This window comes from Ischnura elegans, chromosome 2 (genome assembly GCF_921293095.1).
Source record: "Ischnura elegans chromosome 2, ioIscEleg1.1, whole genome shotgun sequence".
In the NCBI taxonomy this organism is placed as follows: Eukaryota; Metazoa; Arthropoda; class Insecta; order Odonata; family Coenagrionidae; genus Ischnura; species Ischnura elegans.
In genome coordinates this window covers 117,642,088-117,665,874 of record NC_060247.1, presented here as the reverse complement: position 1 = coordinate 117,665,874, position 23,787 = coordinate 117,642,088, and the positions used below count along the sequence as shown (strand labels likewise).

General features: G+C 39.0%; 2 protein-coding genes across 2 annotated transcripts in view; one reads left to right on the top strand and one right to left on the bottom strand.

Annotated features, from left to right (window-relative positions):
* Window positions 1–2,363: 2,363 nt before the first annotated feature.
* Window positions 2,364–3,567, bottom strand: LOC124174127. The gene is made up of 2 exons (XM_046553250.1): window positions 3,123–3,567; window positions 2,364–2,706 (listed from the first exon to the last, which is right to left on the bottom strand). The coding sequence occupies exons 1-2, from the start codon at window positions 3,468–3,470 to the stop codon at window positions 2,665–2,667; spliced, it is 390 nt and encodes a 129-aa protein (XP_046409206.1). The 5' UTR covers window positions 3,471–3,567; the 3' UTR covers window positions 2,364–2,664.
* An 11,531-nt stretch (window positions 3,568–15,098) lies between these two features.
* Window positions 15,099–23,787, top strand: part of LOC124154473 (sortilin-related receptor-like) — a 57,767-nt gene continuing 49,078 nt past the window's right edge. The window contains exons 1-8 of the mRNA XM_046528227.1: window positions 15,099–15,500; window positions 15,712–15,954; window positions 16,244–16,405; window positions 16,487–16,738; window positions 16,846–17,105; window positions 20,255–20,462; window positions 21,272–21,457; window positions 21,647–21,920. Coding sequence (XP_046384183.1) covers window positions 15,249–15,500; window positions 15,712–15,954; window positions 16,244–16,405; window positions 16,487–16,738; window positions 16,846–17,105; window positions 20,255–20,462; window positions 21,272–21,457; window positions 21,647–21,920 — 1,837 coding nt within the window. The 5' untranslated portion in view covers window positions 15,099–15,248. The remainder of the gene's footprint in view (window positions 15,501–15,711; window positions 15,955–16,243; window positions 16,406–16,486; window positions 16,739–16,845; window positions 17,106–20,254; window positions 20,463–21,271; window positions 21,458–21,646; window positions 21,921–23,787) is intronic.

Below are 23,787 nucleotides of genomic sequence, written 5' to 3'. Positions count from 1 at the left end.
GGGTGTATTTTTATAATCAAATAAGGAAGATATCAAAGAATTTATTAGTCCCCAATGTCAGAGAAATTTTCCAAGCACAAATTTAACTTGAATTCGATTTTCGGACACTTAGGGCTAGAAGGAATGCATGAAATGCCACGATGCATACGAATTCATTAATTGGAAACGAGGTCAAGGCTAATGCAACGTGCGTAGGATGGGAGGTTCGCCTATATCAGGGGTCGGCAACCTTTTGAGTCGGAAGAGCCAAAAATTGCAATTTACAAAATTTCAAAGTTTTAAAGAGCCACAAAAATTTTTCTTGCCAACAATAAATAGCACTCGCATAAATATTTTTTTTATAAAAAAACGAATCTATTTATTCATAAGAAAAATATCTATTTATTCTTATATAAGTAGTGTTTTTTACAACAAATTAGGTAATATATCAGGTGTATGTAAAGGTCTTTATCGGATTTTTCGCAAAATAAAACACGTTATTTCAAGTATTTACTTAAAATTTATTTAATCAAAGTATTGACCATTCGATTCTATACATCTTACCATCTCTGAAGTAATTTATGGATAACATTCTAAAAGAATTGTAACTCCTGTGAGTTAAACCATGAATTAACCAATTTTTTAACTTCTTTGAAATTGGCAAAGTGTTGCTCTCCAAGCACATGTCCTATCGATGTGAAAATAAAAACAAACAATAACATACATTTCAAAAATTTAAACTTTATTAAACAATGTAACTTGTACTTAAAAATAAAAACAAACAAATTCAATTGGAGCGTTGGCTTTGCATGGTTTTAGAAAGTTCGGATAAATTTGGCTCATAACTTGTTGTTTTAAGTTTCATACACGACTCCAAATTTTCATTTGTTAGTTGGCTTCTTACTTTACTTTTAATTATATTCATGCAAGAGAACGCTTGCTCGCACGAATATGTCGATCCGAAGATTGTCAGTACTCCAAATGCCAACTTCTTCACCTCACTGTAGCAATCTGGAAGACTATCCCATGCGTCGAATATAAGTGCCTCAACTCGCGGCAATTCTTTTTAAGCTGTCCATTTTTGTTGCGTTACGTACATATATTTCTGGACCTCCAACTCTTCCAACTTGCTTTTCAACTCTGTAAATATTCCACTCCACAAAGCTTTACTTTTTAAATCGATCAATTGAATTTCTAAAGATCCAGTATCAACTCCAAATGGCTCAATGTGGATTTCGTCACTATTTGTGTTGAGAGGATTTACTATGAATGCTAGAGTGGTTTTGTTGGTTTTAAATTGCTGAAATCTGTCAGCAAATTCATCTTTAATTTTTTTATAACTGTTGTGAAGTAAATCGTGTCAACAGTTGCACTGGTTTTATCGCGATAATGCTTTAGAAGTTGAAAATGAAGCAATTTACCGCTCTGAATATCTTCTGCAAAAATAGTAAATTTTTCTTCGAAGCAAACCAATTCTTCTACCAAAACATAGATTGGGTTTCCCTTCCCTTGCAGTTTTAGATTCAGCTCGTTTAATTTTGCCGTGAAATCTACCATGAAATAAAATTTTTGCAACCATTTGCCGTTCTCTAATTCAGGGTGATTAATGCCTTTTTCATTGAGGAATGTATTTATTTAAGCACAAAGCAAAACGTTTCAACACCTCACCTTTGGAAAGCCATCGCACTTTATTGTGAAGAAGGAGGTCGGAATACTGAGTCTCCATTTCATTTAAGAATTCTTTAAACTGACGATGGTAGAGTGGTTTTGACAAGATGCTGTTAACAATCTTGATTACCAAATTCATGACCTCAACTAGTTCGGCCGGAAATGTTTGGACACAAAGCGCTTCTTGGTGTATTATGCAGTGAAACGTAAAAATTTCATGATTTATTTTGCTCTGAAGAATCGTTGTTGTCCCTTTATTTTTTCCTGTCGTACTTTTGCTCCATCAGTTGCTATTGAAACGATTTTATTTAAATCAATCTTATTATCTTCGAGGCATTTTTGCACGGCATTTGCTATATCTTCCCCTCTAGTTTGTCCCGAGAGCAATAGCAATCCCAGAAGTTCTTCTTTTGGTCCTTGGGAAGACATATACCTGACAAAAAGGGCAACTTGTGCCATGTCTTTTATGTCGCAAGACTCATCTATAGCAAGTGATAAGGTAGACACCAGTTGAATGTCTTCCACCGGCAAATATGTCACATTTGAAGACATTTTAGCTATTCTATCTTGGACTGTTTTAGCAGATAGTGGCAAATCTTTGATTTTTTTCAAGATTTCTGGCTAGTTTTTGAAATCACGAAACAGTTCTTCAGATGCACGTATGAAACAATCTTTGATATACTGACCATCTGTGAATGGTTTGCCTTTTTTTGCAATTTCTAGTGATACCACGAAGCTTGCTAGATTAACATTACTTGTAGATTGCGTCCACTTACTTAACATGGAACTTGATTGCTGTGTTTTTTTTGGAGCTCTTCGACAGCTTCTTTTCGTTCTTCGCCGGCTGGATATTTACTAGCAAACTCAGTATGTTTTGTAGTAAAGTGTCTCTCTAAATTTGATTTTTTATTGTGTGCGAGTTTTTCGTGGCAAATGAGACAAGTTGGAAGGCCAGCTGAGTGGCATATGAAAGCGAACGACGCCGTCCAATCCCGATTGAATTCTCGATTTTCCTCTTCAGTTCTTCTTCTTTTTGTAGATGCCATGCTTGCGGTGATGCTGTAATGAAGAATATAAAAAGGATAAATATCAAAATAGTTAATTTATTAAATACATACCTACATATTTCAATAAAAATACTTTCGCGGTAATATCAAACAGTAGCACTTTGTTTCTTTTTTGACAATGCTCATTGACTTCAAAAAACTACAATAGTTAGGTATCTTATTTGGAAAAAATATAATTAAATAACTGATTCACTTGATTTAGAAAAAAAAACACTTCTATTTCAAGAAGAGAGATATATTTAATACATTGGGAAATATGACTATTGATCTATTTCTAAATTTACACTGTAGTCATAAATGTGTTCATTCGTAAATAAAATTTAATTGTGGTCGGTGTTTTACAGGTACAGCAATATATAGTAGTGTTTGGTTAAAGTAGGTAGCGAAGGTAGGTAGGTTCTCCCTTACTTTTTTCAAGGAGCGATTTGTGATTTGTCTCAAAATGCGGGAAGCCGGCGAGCACGTGTCTGGCGGATGTCGACGAATGGACGGTGTCCGTAGGTCTTGACTTTTGTCGAAAGCGTTGACCCGTGGGCGTAGCGAGTGTCTGATCGGTTGGCGATACGCGGGTCCGTATTGCTGAGTTGGAGCGAAGTCGGTAGGAAGGCGAAGGTCGGTTTGAGTAGTGACGGACGATGAGAGCGACAATTGGTGGCTTACGTCGTGAACCGTGGTTCGCGCCGGACTGGCCCCCACTTCTTTCGCACATCCACAGCACAGCGGCGACGGCGTCATTCGAGAGCTTGCTTCTACCATACTGACGACAGTGACAACGCGTGTCACGGGGGAGAGGTGGAGTGAAAAGCGAGTACAATGGGCTGAGAGAGAGAAATGGTGCCCAATCCTCGTTAGTCGATTCAAAATCGTTTATAAATGTTTTTTTAGTATCTGGGAGGGGTGAATCAATTTGCACAGTTGTTCTCTGGGTATTGGAACTTTATTCCAAAAGACAAAAAGGATATGATACACCATACACGAATGGATCTAGCGAACTTCGCACCATGACTGCGGCCAACCGACCGAACCGACACACACGTACTGACAAACTTGGACAGACTCGACGGACTGCTCTAGCCCGAGCAGGCCACACAGCTTCTCCCACACCGCAATATCGACAGTCAATTGTCACAGTATATATGAGAAATTGTCTCAACTACAACACCCCTCCTCAATTTCTCATACATCTTAAATTTACCCTATGCTTGCAAAACACTTTTGCTGATAACCCTTTTGTCAGTACATCCGCCTCCTGTTCAGAGGAAGGCACATATTCAATGTAGATAACCTTAGAGTTATACAAGTCTTTTACAAACTGATATTTTATATCAATGTGTTTCATGTGTTTTCTCTTCCAATTTTCTACAGTCTGAATACATGATTGATTATCTTGGAAAATTGTTATTGGATCCTTCATATTAACATTCATTTCAGACATCAACACTTTAAACCATAACACTTCAGTCGCAGCTGCCGCTAAAGCAACATACTCAGCCTCAGTAGAAGACAATGCTACTGTACTTTGTTTCTTTGTGTTCCATACAACTAGATCACCATACATTTTCAATAAATAACCAGATGTTGATTTTCTATCACTACAATTTGCAAAAGCTGCATCGGCATAGCACAACAAAGGTGTACTTGAATTACCTTCATACTTTAAACCAAAATCAAGTGTCCCTTGAATGTACCTCAAGATTCTTTTTAAGCCTTTCCATTGTATTTCAGTGGCATTACTTTGAAATTGACTATAAAAATTCACTGCAGCACAAATATCAGGTCTTGTTCCTAGACATGCATACATCAAACTTCCCACTAGTTCTCTATATGGTTTAACACCAATGATACATTCTTGAGATGTCACATCGTTATCTGGTTGGAGTTCAATTGGAGTACTCACTGGTTTACATGATTCCATATTAAATTTAGTCAAAACTTTCTTTAAGTAATTTGTTTGATTAATAAACAGACCATCACTAGTAAAAGTTACCTTAATTCCCAAGAAATTACTGGTAACACCTAAGTCTCTCATTTTAAATTCACCCATTAACTTTTGTTTCACCTCATTTTACAAATCACTATTATTTCCTGCAATTAAGAAATCATCAACATAAAGCAGTAGGTACATTACATCCACTTCACTTCTCATTATGTATAAACATTCATCAGCTTTACTGCTTTCAAAACCCAGTGCTCTTATAAACTCATCAAACCTTTTATTCCACTCAAGGGGTGCTTGTTTTAAACCATATAATGTTTTTTTGAGTTTACACACTAAACCACTTTTGACATTCAAGCCTTCCGGTGGGTACATGTAAATTTCCTCTTTAAGATCACCGTGTAGAAAAGCATTCTTTACATCTAATTGGTTGACAAATAATTTCTCTTTGTTTATGAGACATAGCAATGCACGAAAGGTTGACAAACGTGCTACAGGAGCATAAGTTTCCTCATAGTCTATCCCTCTTTTCTGTGCACAACCTTTAATTACCAGTCTTGCCTTAAGTCTTTCTACATTTCCATCACCATCTTCCTTAATGGTAAACACCCATCTACTTTTAATTGGTAATTTACCTTGCGGAAGAGAAACTAATTCCCAGGTATTGTTAAGTTCTAATGCATCAAGTTCATCATTAACTGCTGCAAACCATAAATCTTTATCATCCCTATGTTGTAGTTCAGTATAACAATTTGGAACATCATTGCAGTAATTTGTTGCAAAGAGTGACACATCACAATTATTTTTTAAGTTAAAATTATCAAGAGTATCATCACTCTTTTCTTTCACAGTTACTTCATTTGCAAATTCAGTCTCGTTAGGATTAGTGGCTAAGGTTACGTAATCTTCTAGATATTTAGGTTTTAATTTCACTCTACTACTTCTACTGAGTGGTTCCTCACTTTCACCACTTCCCTGTTCGATTGGTTCAATCAGCTCAGTACTCTCATCTAAAGATTTATCTTTCCATGCAATATCCCAATTTTCAGTTACTGAGTCATTGTTAGTTTCAACAAAGATTACATTCCTTCCCACAATAACTTTGTTATCTTCTAATGACCACAACCTATACCCATTATCACAGTATCCCAACATAATACATCTTTTGCTTCTTGAGTCAAATTTACTATGTGTTTGCTCCTTCGGTTTGTGAAGATAAGCCTCACACCCAAACACTCTCAATTTGCTTAAGTCAGGACGTTCACCATACCACATCTCCGCAGGGACTTTACTTTCATTAAGGGCTGTGGTAGGACTTCTATTGATTAAGTACACTGCTGTCATCACAGCTTCAAACCAAAAGGACTTTCTCAACCGACTACCAACAAGCATACATCGAGCCTTATCTAGAATTGTTCGATTCATTCTTTCAGCAACGCCATTATTCTCCGGAGTTCCTGGAATGGTTAGCTCAAATTTAATTCCTTTTTCTCTAAAGAATTTCTTTACTTGGCTGTTCACATATTCTGTACCATTGTCACATCTAAAGGCACATATTTTAGTTGGAAAACGACTCGTGACTCTAGCTTCGTACTGTTTTAAATATTCATACACATCAGATTTGGACTTTAGACCAAAAACAACAGTGAAATGTGTATAATCATCAATCAAAGTCAAAATATATTTAATACCATTATACGCAAGAGGAGTTATTGGCCCACAAACATCACTATGTATTCGTTCCAATGGTCTTGTGGTTTGAGATCTCGTTCTATTAAATGGTTGTTTCGTCTGTTTGCCCTGAATACATATTTTACACACATCTAAATTATCACATTTCAAATCACCAATACCATCAACAATTTTACAAAGATGTTTTAAATTTGGATTGCCAATATGACCTAACCTGGTATGCCAAACTTGATCACTTACACTTGAAAAAGCCTTTCTCTCAATGGCACACTCGTCAATGACAATAGGAAGTTTATAGATATTATCCATTCTATCACCAACAACAATATTTGCATTACCTTTCTTGACATAACATTTCTTATTTCGAAAATTAATTTCAAACCCTTTCTTTTCTAGTCTTGAAACAGAAATTAAATTGAACTTGAGATTTTCCACTATTAGCACATTATTCATTTCTATCTTGTTTACTTTTCCATTCACAACTGCAAATGCTTTTATATCTCCTACTTCTTTAGCAACAAGAAAAGTATCTGACTTTGCTACCGTTATTTTTATTGGATTGTCAAATTGTCTAATATTATAGATCGGAGTTCCCACCTTAACAAGATGATCTGATGCACCGGAGTCCAACACCCAGTCACTCTCAGGTGTTGCGGTTTCGCTTACCACCGCTGATGATACTGCCGTTGTTTGGAAGCTGTAGGCAGGTTCCACCTCCTCTTCTGCCACCAAACATGCATCATTTCTGCCTCCGTTGTTCCATGGTCTTCCTCTGCGACCAACTGCTCGTCCACCTCTTCCATTCGAGCGCCCATGAAACGCTCCTCCTCCAGGCTTCCAGCACTGCACCTTCCTATGTCCTCTCAAGCCGCAATTGTGACAATTGAATTTGAAGCTTTCTTTCTTCTCTCTTCCTTCACTTTGGGTCCTCTGGTTGCCCCTCCTGCAGCCAGCAAAGGCCATATTCGGGACATCTCGTTCCGAAGCGACTGAATCTCTTGTCTCTTTCTTGTGTGCCTCGTACTCCTCAATCCTCACTCTAACAAACTCCATTTTCAATTCTGTTGCAGCCAGCGATTGCAGACTAGTTACAACTGTCTCATACGATGATGGCATCGTCATCAGGAATCTTATTACGGCACCGTCATCGTCAATTTTCTCGCCGGTTTGTTTTAGGGAACGGATCAGTCTGTCGAATCTCAGGCAGTATTCGCTAAACGATTCCTCTGTTGGGTCATACACAAGCGTATGTAATTGTTTCGAAAGCATCATTCGACTCATCACAGACTTCTTCTCGAATCTATTCTCTAATGCTTTCCACACGTCAAAAGCGGTAACTTTGCTTTTGACTAGCTCCAGCTGACTATCTTGTATTCTCTGAATTATTAGACTTTTGCATTTCTTATCGTTCCTACGTAATTGCATAATGTCTTTCTGCTTCTTTTCTCGTGCGGACTCGTTGTCACTTGCTAATATTGCGTACGGTTCTGACAGGACATCGAACGACCTTTCAACATGTGACAGGACTTCCTTCTCATCTAAAAACACTTCCATTCTATATTTCCAGTCACTATAGTTCTTCCCGTCTAATAGCGGTATTCTATATCGCTCTTCTTCCATATTAGAAGTTCTAATCCACCACGTGGTCGCAAGTCACTTTCTCACTGTTTCCGGGATTTCTGGAGTTCCTGCGCTCGTAACCCCTGGGTCCATAACCTCTGGGAGGGGTGAATCAATTTGCACAGTTGTTCTCTGGGTATTGGAACTTTATTCCAAAAGACAAAAAGGATATGATACACCATACAAGAATGGATCTAGCGAACTTCGCACCATGACTGCGGCCAACCGACCGAACCGACACACACGTACTGACCAACTTGGACAGACTCGACGGACTGCTCTAGCCCGAGCAGGCCACACAGCTTCTCCCACACCGCAATATCGACAGTCAATTGTCACAGTATATATGAGAAATTGTCTCAACTACAACATAATAAGTAATATTTGCGTATGGAACTAAAGAGCCGCAGTTTCATATCCAAAGAGCCGCATGTGGCTCGCGAGCCGCAGGTTGCCGACCCCTGGCCTAGATGAAAGTGAAATGTCAAGGTAACGTAATGAGGAAGAGATGTGACCTAGATAATGATACATCGATCCGCAGGAAAATCGCTAGGAGAATCATCGCAATAAGGGAAAGTTTAGTGAATTAAGATTGTCCCTGAATGCTGTTCGTTAATTTGATGTAATAGAGCAAGGACTTGAACAGGAGGAGGAGGGTGTGGGGGCATGGTGATGAGTGGTGGGGGTTTTTAGGAAGCGAATAGGAAGTTTAAACTGGTGATGAGCGGTGGTTTTTTTTTAGCTTAGAGGAAGTTTAAACCGGTTTTCTGGGTGGAAACCTCAAATAATCACTACTTTCGTCAAATATATCATTCTTTCTCGCATATTATTGCAATACTGAATATAAAACCCCACCAACGTCCATTCGGTATTCGAGCATATCTCTCACAATTTCATCATAATCCGTGGTGGTCGAGTGAATACTTCCTTGTCGCTATCTAACTAATAGCCTATTCGTTCAGTTTATGAATACAATAGCTGACCCGGCGAACTTATATCCAGGTTTGCATTGGAGAAGATATGCGATGATGAAAAAGTTCAAATGATGACTGCTAAATGGCACTGAATGCATTGACGGACTTGGATCCTGAGCGCAGGTAGTGTAGGTGGCAGCTACACTACCTACGAGTTACTCATCAAATATGCGGGTGCGCACTCACTTCGTGTTTATTCTGCTCCCAGCACCCATGTGAACATTGCATGACCCCCCGCTTACCTCTTCCCGCCCGAGCACCGACAAGCGAACGCGTAGACCGAATATGCGTCCGGCGCGATGTCATCGGACCGCACACTTATAGAGCGGTGAATTCGCTAAGGAGATAGCTGTAGCGTTTGGAGCTTCATATCCAATTTATATGTCCACCATGGGCGTACCCAGCGAGGAGCAGTAGGAGGCAGCTGCCCCCCTAAAAGCAAACATCGCAAATGTCTTTAAGGAAAATAATATTTTTTCTGGCAAATAACTTTAAAATCTAATCGAGAGCTGTTAGTTTCCTTAAGGTATGATTTCATTCACCTATTCCATGCTTAAATCTTACCTACAACTTGAACAACCATAGCTTGCCCCACCCCATAGTTTTGATCCTGGGTACGTCCCTGATATTTACAGGATTTTTATCTTTCTCGTTGTAAAGGAATACATAGGTTCCTTTTAATAATTCATTCACCTTATGGTGTCCACTTGCTAACATGCGTATATACACGCGTCGCCGCTGCTTCCTAGCGCTTATCAATGCAATCTTAGCACTTTCAATGTTGACCAAGTAAAAGTCAGCATTATCCCCTGTGGCAGCTTCCGTTTGTTAGGGGAAAACGCATACATGGATTCCCAAAGAGCTGGAAAAAATAATCAGAAAATTTCTGGGCCGTAATTATAGTTGTGAAATTTTTTATTTAGGACATGATATCACGTCAACCGCACAGAGGGATAGACGCTTGATGCGGGCTGCTTAAGATCGGCTTTAGCCCCGCGCCACCGTTTTCTTTCAATTTTTTCCTACGCGAAGTAACCAAAAAAGTACTAGGAAAATAGGCAAGTAATGTTCTACTGGTATCGCCATTGGTATTTTGCCGTCGCCATAGGACGTTTTTGGTTTAGATGGATGTAATGCAAATTATAAATACAAGGAATCGCCATGGACAGATGTTTCCTTGGGATGGTGATTCCGCTCAAGATATTTCGGCATATTCTTTTGTTAGCATGCCTCAGTGTCTAGGTAGGGCTCTAGAATATTGAATAATTTCTATATTTTTCATTCAATGTATAATAATTTTCACCACAAATTCCTTTACTCGTATCTTCTTTCCAGCTCCAATACCTTTCCTCCCATACGACCACCCCCAAGCATCAGATATTAAACACAAATGGGTTTCAAATACCCTTTACTACAGCTGCTTGAGATGGAAGGCATTCCGCTTTCAAGATTATTTTACGACGGTGCATTGGATTGTCTCTAGGCTCGCACCACTCCTGCCGGCTGTTCGAAGGTTGGAGGGTGTGCGGAGAAGAAGCAAGGGGTGTTAGTAAGATAGTCGGTCCACTTGTAAGAAGTAGGATGAAAGGATACCTTTCATCCTAGAGAAGAAGATACCTTTCACACTAAGAAGAAAGGATACCTTTCTTGGGACTGCCAACGACACGTCAAAAAGATGGGGGTGGTCTGAGGAAAGATTTTGCTGACATGTGTCCTTTTCAGGTGAATGGGGTAGAGGCTCTGGTGCCGAAGTAAACATGGATGTGGAAACAGAAAGAATCAACCCACATTTTCCTCATTGCTATCTTCTCAACTCAAGCCAATAACATATTTTTGCAATATGATGTACCCGTGTTAGAAATTAATTCGTAAAAACCGGAAATAATAGCATTTGCAAGTAGACATCTAACGAGAAACCTTCATTCAGACCACCTATCGCGGATATTACGACAAACATTGTTGTTTCATCTAGCTTGGAAATCTGTAGTTATTTCTTGCCTGTGCGAGAGACAGTTTAATGGAAAATGGACTCACTTTCCATCAAAAAATATTATATCTACCCAAAACAAATTCAACAAATTCGATTGAAAAGATTGAGTGTGCAATTCTGTAAGTAATCCGACAAAAATCTAATTTTTGCCCAAAATTTTCGCGATCCGGACGACTCGGCGACGTCGCTCTCACCCTTCTCACAATCGAGGTGCAGAATAGACAATGAACGAGAGGTCTATCGCCTATTGCTCGCTACTCCGGGGCCACCTATCTGCTCTTTGGGGCCTATTACGAACGGCTAACCGCATGCCGTGAAACTCCGTATACGGTGTCGTACCGCCCGGAAGCACGTTAACCGCCTCCAAGCGATTACGAGTGACTGCCGGTCGGAGCGACACAACGGCTAGGGGTCGGAGTGATACCACGGCCGGATACCCTGCCTTTATGACCCCGACCTCTTAATGGAGGACGTTCGTTTACCGTTTTCAGGTCGAACTGGCGTTTTTAAAGCAAAATATCGGACGAGAGGGACCCTAAGGTTTCACATTTATTATTGATATCTGAGTAGGGGCATAACATATAAAACTGGAGCATTGAAACAAAAAATTTTATAAAACCTAATTAACATCCTTTCTGGCAGTCTGAACCACGGCCGTTGGAGGTGGATATGTTAGGGTAAGTTGTTTTTACCGACAGCACCTCATTCATTTATTTACATAGATAAATTTTGATGCTTTCTTATGTTCAATATGCTTTCATATGCAAGGACTTCATCCATTTCTTCATAGGTATCGGAAAATTCTTCGTAAAGGACTAAGATTGCTTCTATTGTAAGGTGAATACAATTTTTGCTCGATGCTTTGAGATTTCTACAAACATCCTTTGTGCCAATATAGTATTATTTTCAACGTGACATATAGCGTTAATATTCTGCTGATAATCACAGAGGTAGTGGTTGTAATGCAATCAGGTTTGGCAAGATTGAAAAATGTCGGTCTAGACTTGTAATTATCAGTGCTCTATTGTCGTGTGCTCGTGATTGGTTTGTAACCTGTGCTACTACGCTATCTATGAATGTCTGACAGTAATGTAAAGATTGTCAGTTGCGTATTCACCGTAAAGATGACATTTCATGATAAAGCTTGTTTGATCAAGCAAGTATTGAAGTTTGTTTATTTAATTATATTAACCGTATCAACGAATAATAGTGAGAAAAATCACATGTGCCACTTGCGTGGGATAATGTAAGGCTTAAAATCAATGAATAAATATAAGTTTTGTTTTCAATACGAGCTCTGTGATTGTAAGCATGTGCTTACTCAGCAAGAGCAGGAGGGGGCAGACACCCTTCCCCCTCCCCTAGGAGCAAAAATCGCAAATGTATTCAAGGAAAATAATATTTTTTCAAGCAAATAAATTTTAAGAACTAATAAAGAGCTGTTACAGTTTCCATAAAATATTGGTTTCATTCAGCTTTTCCATCTTACTTATAACCTAGTACCTCAGGGATCAATACTAGGACCATATTGTTTAACATTTATGTGAATGGAATATTTAAAGCCATTAAGTACGGTAAAATTTTACTTTATGCAGATGATGCGGTTCTAATAACAGACCATAAAGATTACACTCAGGCAGTAAAGTACATGCAAGAAGATCTGCAAAACATAGCTGTATGGTCTCACGATCATGACCTAACAATAAACCCTAGTAAAACAAAAGTAATGCAAATTATTAATAAAGAATTTAAGATTACTCCCATTAAACTCTATATTGTAACCGGTGCATTCTGCCCGCTTACATAGTGGCGCATGAGACGGGAGTGCGAGGTAAAGGAAGGCCGTTTTTTTTTTCTTTTGATATGTGTCCGTGTGAATGTGTGCGTGAGTGTCATGAATCATTGAGTCCCCGTTTGATGTTTCCCTATTTTCCTCCCCACAATGTGTAATGCTTCCCCCCCCCTCCATATGTGTGCGAGTCGAATTCTTAAGACGAAGAAGAGCGTGGTTCCCCCCCCCCCCCGTGTCCTTGGTGAAGTGACCGTCCAGCCCCAAGTGCATCATCCCTTTCTTTCCCCTGACCCCCCCCTCCCCGGTGTTTCCTCCACTCAATGGCTATATAACGTGGTGCACCGGAGGAAAAGGGGCTTAGATGATTTTTTTTGGCGATTCCAAGCAATAAAAAACGCTCCCAAGAGTAGGCGGAGTTTGGGGAGGCAGAGAAAAAAGTTGGTGGAGAGATCCCGAGAGAGAGAGAGAGAGGGTGCCCAATACGAGTAGGAGTTGCAAGGTAGACTCGTGGTGCCGATGAAAGGATCTCCCAACTGTCGCAGAGAAGCCATCTCCCACTCGTGAACCTGCCGGAGTTGACGCAGAGCAGCCTACGCCGCGGAACGGAATCGCCACGATCAGCAGATCGAGAGCCCCGAAAATTCGACAAACTGTAAGAGAAAAGCCACGAAATCCCATTCCCCCCCCCCCCAACCCCCCCCCCTTCAAGGAACAGAAGAAAATTCCCACTTCACCAAGTCAAGAAGAGAATTCATTAAAAACATTGATAAAATTCCCCCCGCACAAATAGAGAAGAGGACAGTACTTCCCCCCCATTACCGTGTGAATTTCAGTGCAATATCTATTTCGTTGTTTCATATTTCCATCCCCCCCCCGTTTCTTGTTTTTTTATTTGTCCCCTTTTCTTGTGGTTTTTGTATGGGTTATGAATGTGAAAACGTGTAGCGTGATTTTTTTTTTGGGTTTAGGTTAAGGACTGAAATTTTTCTGTTGTGCAGCATAGTGAATTATGCGTTGTATTTCATTGAATTCAAGGAGAAGAGGTTAATTGTTACTTTTGCCATTGATTTGCTTGTATTTGTAAATGATCATATTTAAACTCATTAAATTTATGTTGAGCGAACTACGCAGTCGAACGGCTTTCTTTATCCGAACGCTCCTGTCTCAGGTCTCATCACCCCTAAACTTCCCCTCCTACCCTTTCCCAAAATCCCATTCCCTCGCCCCAGGTGCACGGAATATCCCCGCTACACCTCTGACCCCCCTTTTGCCCTCCAATCTCCCCCTCCCCGAATGTGCCCCGCACGGTGGGGTTACAATATGCATGACCATAAATGTCTATATAAAAAAGGCCTTTCTAGCACTTGTAACTGCACTCCTCTGGAACAAGTTTCACATTACAAATACTTAGGTATAACCATGGATCATTATTTGAAATTTGATAGACACATAGTTAAAATGAACAGTTTAACTATGTGTCTATCAAATTAATAAAATAATTAAGTTCCATAGAACGTGGAATATCAAACAGTGTCACATCGTCTATAGAGTCTCTGTGACATTGTTTGATTTTCCACGCTTATAAGCCCCCACGTTGCGAAACCGAGATCGAAAAATTGCGTTCATTTTCGCTGCCGCAAACTTTATTCCAAGATTTTTGTTTTATATTCTTAAATAACCTCTATTAAATGCTCTGATGAGAATTAGGAGAACTGTTTTTTCTCTAACTAAAGATATTGTCCACTTTATATCAGGTTTTGCCGGAAAAAAGCGTCCGCCATTATTCGACATTATACCAAACCGATATCGACCCAAATATTAAAAATGATGTAAAATATGGATAAAGTACCGTATTATTGGAATATAATGTTTTTTTCCCATTAAAATCCCTCCAAAACTCTGCCACCATCTAATCTCTGTAGTTTTTCGAAGAAATACGAGATCGCGCGGGATTTTGGAAATTCGGTTATGTTTGTTCCTCTTTGCCATAGCAACGGCTGGAATCTATGAAAAATGACTTATCGTTTCATGATCTCCAATGATTTGTGAGAATATTCACTAAGTTTCAAGTCTCTACCTAAAAAAAAAAGCAATTTGGGACTTATGTCCTCATTTTCCCGATTTCGGACCACTGTGCACCATGTCGTTCGTAACAGCCCCTTTGAGAATTAAATCTCCTGATAGCAACTCCGCCATTGCCGTGAGCCCTCTAGAATGTTATTCCTCAATTATGCATTGCGACACTATAGGGCAATGTTTTTATCCAGTATGACCCCATTATCACCGATCATAACGTAGTAAACAGCACATCGACCTTAATGATAACACGCAAATGGCACGAGATCACTGGAGTTCAGACTGCACTACAGTTATCTGCTTGGTCGTCATATCAGTCTTCGTCCGTCTGCCGTGTGGGTATGATGAATATGCGTTGCGGAAAAGTAGTGGTTGTGACGGCTTGAATTTTAAAGTTTTCTGTCGCCGAAGTTGTGAGCCGCGTTTGTCATTTATTCGTGTTTAGTCGGGAAAAATGGCTTCCCCCGGGAGGTTGATATGTATTTTTATCCTTTTGGCAATTGAGTTATTGTCGGTAGTAGCAGATTTACAAGGACCGAGGAGTAAAAATTTGTATGTGAAAGACACGAAGGTCCACCATGGTCGAAGTCTTACATTCAATAGAGACTCTTTTGTGGAGGGTGGCCCCATAAACGGGTACAACATCGAGTCGCAGCTAGAGCGCTTTAAAAGAGCGTCTACTCATGACGGCGAGATAATTTCAGTGGTATGTTTGATAAAAGGGTATCTCAAGGTTCTTTAATAATGTCCAATTTTAAGCTTAGAATATTGCTAGGATTAGGATTTCCTAATGGCGTCGTACTGTGTGGTGATCACATGTTACTCAAGCATTTCATATTGTGTTTTTATAATCATGAATTTAAAGGAAGTGGTTGGTCATTATTTACCATTAACATGCTTATCCGTTTCACTTTCAGGTCAATAGTCTGAACGACAGTCACCAGCAGCTAACGGTGCATTGGGCTGGTAAAGGATCTGACGTCTTCGTTTGTCTCGCCAGGGACTCTACTCTTGGTCGCGGCAGACCATCGTCCGTTTTTATTTCTTATGATTACGGAACTACGTTTGAAAATAAAACCCATTTCTTCTCGTTACAAGACCAGTCGGGTGACTACGCTAATGTGGATAAATTCTACAATCATCCCAAGTATAATACGCATGTGAGTGCACATAAGGCTAAATAGGTTTAGGCATGAAGATATATTTTCCAGTATGACCCGTTTCAATTCATACTGTGTGTGAACCATTTAGTGTTGTCATATGGATGGACGTATGTGAGGGCAAAGGATCTGTTTTGTCCAATTATGTATTTGAATACGAGCATACTTTACTTCATGAAATATGGGATTTGCATTCACTTATGGACTCCCTGTGGTTCATACACTGTAAATTTGAATCCATGTATCGTTCATTCTCTAAATGTAATAATCTTCAAATCGTTACTTGCAGTATGTTTTTAAAGACAGCACGAACAGGGCTATATATACAACCGCAGACCATGGGAAGAACTTTGAAATGATTAAGTTGAAATTCCATCCCACTTATATATGTTTTAATAAAGAAGAACCACTCACTTTTCTGGCTTACGACAAAATTGACCCTCAGAAAAAGGTATTGCTATCCTTTATTATTTTCTTGACAAAAGCTGGAAGAGAGCCTGTTGCAACACATCTGTTAAATCTCATGTTACAGCTGTGGGTCACAAAAGATTTCGGAAGCACTTGGACGCTCGTTCAAGAAAATGTGAAAGCCTACTTTTGGTCAAACCTCCCTGGAGAGAAACAACTTTTGTATGTGGTAAGAGAGGAGCCCACCGGCTCTTCAACTGTTCTTTCTTCACCATCATACTTTCAAGATGAGGAGCTTACCAAGGTCGTCCTCAGGGATGTGGAGGACTTTGAAGTTCGGGAAGATTTTATGTTTGCTACTAAAAAGGCTGGAGAGGTCAGAGTTGTTGTTCTAATTTTTAAAATATGGCCTTTTATTTATTTGAGTTAATTTCTAATTGAAATTGGCTAATGTATGGTGATAATTAAATTTTTACTTTTCAGAAAAATCTGGACCTTTATATATCCCATAAGAGGAAACCTTTTGTGAAGGCTGTATTTAATTCTGAAACGAATAACTTAAAATATCACGTAGTAGAAGTGTCAGATGGGAAAGTGTTTGTGGCAGTTGACCATGATAGTGATGGGCAAGTCAATTTATATGTGTCTGACAGAGCCACTGAGGATGGTATGCTGTTCACCCTATCTCTACCGAAGATATTATGCTTCTTCCCCAATAACACCTGGAAAGTCTCATGGCTCAAGTAAGTGCCTCAAGCAGCTGGAATTGTGGAGCAATTATTTCTTTAAAAGAACTCAGCTATGGGGAGGTCGTTATTGTGTAGCTATTTCTGATCAGTAGGGCTTCTCATGAGACTGAGTGAGCCACAAATCAAAGTTTTACAAATTCCAAAGAATAGAAAACTAAAATTCAATGATGATGATGACTGCTCAGTTCTCAATATCTCTGTTTCCTTAGCTGTGAGAGGGGATGCAAAAAAACGTTACCAATATTTTGAGCTCAAATATCAATTAGATAACCTTTATTTAGCATAGTTTACATCAAATACTTTTAATAGTTTTAAGTTATGAATCTATGAGTTTTTAAGTTGTTTAAGCAATAGTTTGAAGTAATGGATCAATATTTTTTTATGGAGTTTTCATGTCACTCCAACGAAAATCATTGATAGCTTTTGAAAAGTAAACAATGAAAACGCAACACATGAATGAAAATGGGAACGGAGAACCAATATCAGGGACCAAGCTGGTGTTGGATTCGAATAAAATTAGGACCGACCCATCCTAAACTCTTTGCCTACGAACATTGTTTAAGCAGGGCATGATAAACATTCTTTATCATGCCGTCATGTACGGGAAAAGAGTCCCAGGCATCATCATGGACCCCACCTCGCGAGATGTCCGACCGCTTCTCTTTTTCTAAGACCGTGCGTGACTCTTACCCACTCTAACAGTTCCCCCTAGTCGGGGTGTCACGGTCAATTTTTTGTTTACATGTTGAAAAAATAACGAAAAGAGTCATTTGTTGTTTTCATAAAAAATATAGCCAAAAGTGCATTCTTAATAAACTTTCTAAGTATCTCCAAATGTTAATCTTATTTATGAGGTTTGAAGTATAGATGTTAGATGTTAAACTTCATTGGTTGAATTAAATAGCAAAATTATGGAAGAATTTTTTAGGGTCTACTTTGAGAAATATGTGATGCCCTTTCAGTCACATCATTAGTGTGCACTAGTGGTGAAATTCTCAATAGAACTCCATGGTGAAATGGCCCAATGATGAATTATTTATTAAATGATTATGTATAGGGACGGATCCAGGATTTTTTTCGGACCCGGATCCTGATCGGATGCTTGATTTCAGGTGTCGGATCTTCGGATATTTCCGGATCCAAATGCATTTTCAACTGTCTGCTATACAACGAAACAATAATTCAAGTTTCTTCGGGGTATATGCAATCAAAGGAATGTTATTTACATTCTCATACACATTTTTACATTTTTACTGATCAAAAATCATTTTTATAGTATTTCAAGTTATTTTTAGAAGCACTAATATTTTAAACGTTTCAGGATCTAAACTGTTATGCTTACGATTGGAAATGGAAATAGGTTTCAATTTTCGGATAATCCATTGATTGAATTTTAATATACCTCAAATACGTTTCTCCCGAATGTGGTCAATTTCTCATCGCATGCTTGTGTTTCACCCGAAACTGCTCCAGTTGTGGTGAGGTGGATTTTTCACTTCCTCGCGATGGTTTCATGCCACACTGCACGCATTGGTTTTCTTTATGCCAATGAAAATGTTTCTACGCAATGAAAGAAATATGAACAGCATATAATTTTATTAAATAGAAATTGCGCAATCTGCAACGGAATTAACAATGTTTGAAATAACATTATAACGCCGCGTACGTGCGACGAGTTGCGGGAACAGAACGAGACAACCGCTCAGCGAGAGGAAGGGGTGGGTAACAGAAGCGCGTAAACCTAACTTTCCTGGTTTATTGGATAGCTGAAAATTCATTGACAGTTATCACAAAGTTGATCGAACTTCCTTCGGTTCCTTCTGTCTGCATCCCCTCCTCCGGAACTCCCATACGATCATCTCTTATGTAGGTTTAAAAAAATACATTGACGTTGTCGTGCCCTTCATATATTTCAGTCTTACCCTTTCTAATTTTTTTCTTACGTAAGCTAGCTAGCTCTTTCCCATTCTCAAGACGTGCTCCCTCTTCTTTCTCAATTAAAGAGTTTTGGGGAATCTATGTAGAGAGATAGCTTTTGTCTAACACTTATTGGTACGCCGCCGCAAATTTTGTTTCTCATGAACTCCTCCTTCTAAGTTTTCCATCATAAGGCTATTGATATTTGGTTAAGAGAGCATTGCTGGCATAGTGCTGGCTATTTGTCGTTTCACACGAACAAACGTACTTACGCAACCGACCATCTATTCGGCCATGACACCTAATTTAGTACTGCCACCTGTATTCCCTTACCATATGGTCTAAGCTACTATCCCACCTCGTTGCTGCTTCGCCTTCTTCTTTTTCTAACCAGCTTTTAACCAACTTGCGTTCCCACAAGCATAAACTACCCCCAACCATGGTCGGAAAACGGTGGTAAGAATACCAACCATGGTTAACGATAACTTGCGTTCACACCTCGTTTTGTGACCATGGTTGGGGCTAACCGGCGTAAAAAGAGCGTAGTGTGAACGGGGCACAACGGGATGGCGTGGGAGTCCTAGGAATGACAGCTGTGACATCAGAGCCTCCCGACCCCTCTCAAATGCTGCTTTTTGTGCCATTGGAAATTTGATAAGTTTGAGAATTTTTATATTGGGAACGAAATATTACCTACCCTCGAGTATTTTGCACTGTGCAAAATTTCTCGTCCGCCAAAAACTGTATTGTTTACCTAAATATTTGCAAGTGCAATGTGTTCTCAAATGAAGTAAGTTTCAGATTTGTGGGATCAAGTAACAGCATTAAAAACAACTTTTTGAAACTAAAATCGGGATAGTGCAAGCGGTACAGATGGTAGTTTCAACTTTCGTAAAATATATGCATCACAAACCACCACTACAACATAATTTATAAATTTGGCATAAATGTTTGGACCATGAAACCAAAAGTTATTTTTGAAAATGATTAAGTAATTTCAAAATTGGTAGTATAATTTTTAGGAGGCTGAATGTGCAAAGTATGTTGCAGTCATGATAGAATGGTTGTACAAAATGCCTCTAGGCGTATTTAAATTTATTTAAATTCTGTGTAAATTGAAAATGAAAATTATTTGGTAAACTTACCGTATCTGAAAATCGGGTAAAATATTCTCAGAAATTTTCATGGCAGAAGTATTCTAATTCCTTTTTTTATATGCTTTCTAGCGGTGTGACAGACGAGCCTTTTGCTGATTTCCACAAGGTTGAAGGTTTAAGGGGGATTTATATAGCTTCCCAAATCTCAAACATATCTGTGCCGGGTGTAAGACCTGAGGACCTCACAACCGTCATCACATTTGACATGGGTGGCGAGTGGAGGCCCCTCAAGCCCCCTAAAGTTGATAACGAAGGGCGGCCAATCAATTGTTCAATGGTGAGGGCTCTCTCTATCAGAAACAGATTCCATGCCATCTCTATTTGATTACTTGGTCATCACTGTAGAATACTATTTATTTCACTGGGTACTGTATTGTTTTCAGTTGTATTGTATCTATCACAGAGTGATTTGTATTGCAAATGGTAATAATTTGAGCCTTTGTCTAGGGCAATAATCAATATAATACTTAAAATCATTTGCATATCATTTTGACTGTATTATCAATTTATTTTTAAATTACTGAACGAAGTCACTGCTTCATGATTTCTTATTAATTATTTTTTACATTCCATCTGGGTGATGATGCACGTAAAGAACTGTCATAATTTGCGCCAGGCGCAGTTTTAAATATTGACATGTGCCCTATTTGACTGAGATTATAATTTTACATCTATGAGTATTAAAGACGATTGCATAATATTTAGATTATCTCACAACATATTTGTCTTTAATAAATAGTATCAACCGTGTCATGAATTCAATTTTGCATGACGTTTGTTTACGCCTCTAATAAGCCAGAATAGAAACAACTTAGGTTTTTCTGCCATTGCTATGGCAAAGCTTCAAACCATTACTTTGCTTTGTTTAAATTTTCTTGGCTAGCATGAAAAATCATAAAAATTATGAGAAATTAAATTACTTTGAGCACTACCAACGCCAGCCTGGGTTGGAGGCTATATGTATGTCACTACTAAAGACCCTGCGCCAGCCAGAATCTTATTGGTTGTAGATTTAAATACTAGAAGGCCAAATTATAATGGTTAGACCATAATACTTCTACCCTACTGGCCGTTCTTATGCTGCAGGCGGATGGGTGCTCGCTGCATCTGTTTCAGCGCTTCAACCAGCTGTACCCAATAACTCGCTCTGTGCCCATCCTGTCGTCCAAATCAGCACCCGGTCTCATCATGGCTACGGGCATCATTGGCGAGTCCCTCAAGGGCCAACCCGGCGTTTTCTTCAGCAGAGATGCAGGACTAACATGGAATCAGGTAAGGACCCATTCACTCACTGCTTACATGCCATGTATGTTTTTAATATGTATTACCTACCGCCAGATCTATTTCATTTTCCTGCCAAAGTTATCCTGACCTTCTCACACGCTCATTTGCCCCCTAACCCTTTGCTCATGAGCAGATTGAAACTGGAATTTATTCATTTGTGTAATTTTCTCTTTCCAGGTTTTGAAAGGTCATAATTTCTTTAACTTTGGTGATCACGGAGGAGTTCTGGTGGCTGTCAGTTACTCCAAATTCAGTGGCACGACTAGGAAACTGTTCTACTCCACCGATGAGGGCGAGACATGGAATTCATATGAATTTTACAAGGATGACCTTCGCATCTATGGACTGATAACAGAGCAAGGGAAGAATACGACCATCTTCACAGTGATTGGCTCAGTCAAAGGACATCACGAGTGGCACATTGTGAAGGTGGACCTCCGCAATGCATTCAGTGAGTCATCATTTCTTTTAGTTGCTAATATAAATTAAGTTTCGGTTTATGATAGGTATTCTGAGTCTTCAAATTCCTAATCTCCATGCCTTCCTCAGTCCCTCATCTAATCCCCTTTCCGCCATTTATTTCTGACCCCATGTTTTCTTTTGCCTGTTTCCCCATCTCCTTCCCTCTGAGATCTACTGCTTCATTTGCTTCGGGAACTTTTTTTTCCTATTCGTCGTTTGTGCATGTAGTGCTTCAACTTCAGTGTTATAATATCGTCTACTAATTTGTCATTTATATTCACTAATGCCCTGGTCCTTTAAGTCCTTATTCTTTCTTCTCTCGATTTGCCTGCTGCTTTTTGCAGAGGTCCATTTCTGGGCGCAATATTAAGTTTTCTTATTTTTTCGTTGTTGGCTTTATTTCACAGCTTTGAATAACTGGCACTTTATAAAAATTAGGCCACCTTCTGGTCCGGAGCCTGCCCCTGATTAGGACTTTCTTGAACAGTCCTGTTCAAAATCAGTCACCACGCTTTGCTGAGGTAGACTCCAGTGTCCGTATTCACCTCCGCCTCTCCAGTTTGTTTTTCATCGCCTCTTTAACGATTTTGTACTAGTATATGAGGGCTTAGCACAATATTCTTACCTTTTCAACTTTAACTTTTTGGACGTGTAGGAGGCTATTTTCTACTAGAAGTTTGAAATATTTCTCCTTCGCCATGACTCTAGATTTTTTAAAATCAATCGTGCGTCATGTTGCTCCGTGTTTTGCCATTGTGAAATTCATTGCGTATGTTACTGAGCCTCAATCCTTTAATTTAATATTTATAACTTCCATATCAAAACAAAGAAAATGTTATCTGCAGTAATTGCTGCATTTTGTTTTTAATCTCAATTATGAGAATCCTAGTCAGACTCTTGTGCCCCCCCCCCAAAGAAAAATCATGAATCCGCCCCTGCATACACCATTATTTAATCAGATATTCGGTAGTTTAGAATGCCAGATTGACGTTCTTCTACTGTATCTTTATTTTGCTTGTCTTAAATGATGCACTGATGATGATTTTTTGATTACCTACCACCTAAATCTCACATTTAAGGAATAACATTGTTAAAATGCATCAAAACCTCTGAGAAATGGGCGATTGGAATTATCAGTGTTGATAATTATACAGAAGAACATTCTGAGTGAGAATTTTTTTAAATCAATTGATGTATAATTCTCTTTAAATATCACACACGAATTGTAAACTATGTTTTATTTTATTTTTTAGCTGTTTTCTGATAAGTGTTTTCCAGCCGTTTTTGGGAAGCGCATATTATATTGATGAGTATTATTTTTGTTGCCTGTGACGCCTTTCACCGACAAATTATATTTTTTACTCATAGAAAGCTCTTTTTATCGGTACAGACTCTAAAAGCTCAAGAAAATGGGCAGGTTCACGTTCAGTATTTTTTCACTTTAAGCGTATAATATCACCCCCTCCTGTGCTGACTGGTTAGTTAACAGTTGAGAAGCTGGGAGAGTTTTTTTTATAGATTTGGACTACCAGTCACAGTTCATAGTGATGATGGACCTCCATTCATTTCATTGGAATTCGAGAAATTTATGCAACAAAATGGTATTAGACATACATTTCACCTGCTCACGATTCTCAGTCCAACGTACAAGGTGATAATTCAGTAAAATTGCGTAAAATTAGACTAGCTTTCCTTGAAAATATTTATATCATAATAGCCATAAATAGAATGCTTTTTGATTATAGAAACTCAGTCCTTTCCTCCGCAAATGAGACACCTGAAAAATTGATGTTAGCAGATCACTTAGGTCTAGACTTGATCTCCTGAGACCCAATATAGCCAGAACCGTTCAACTA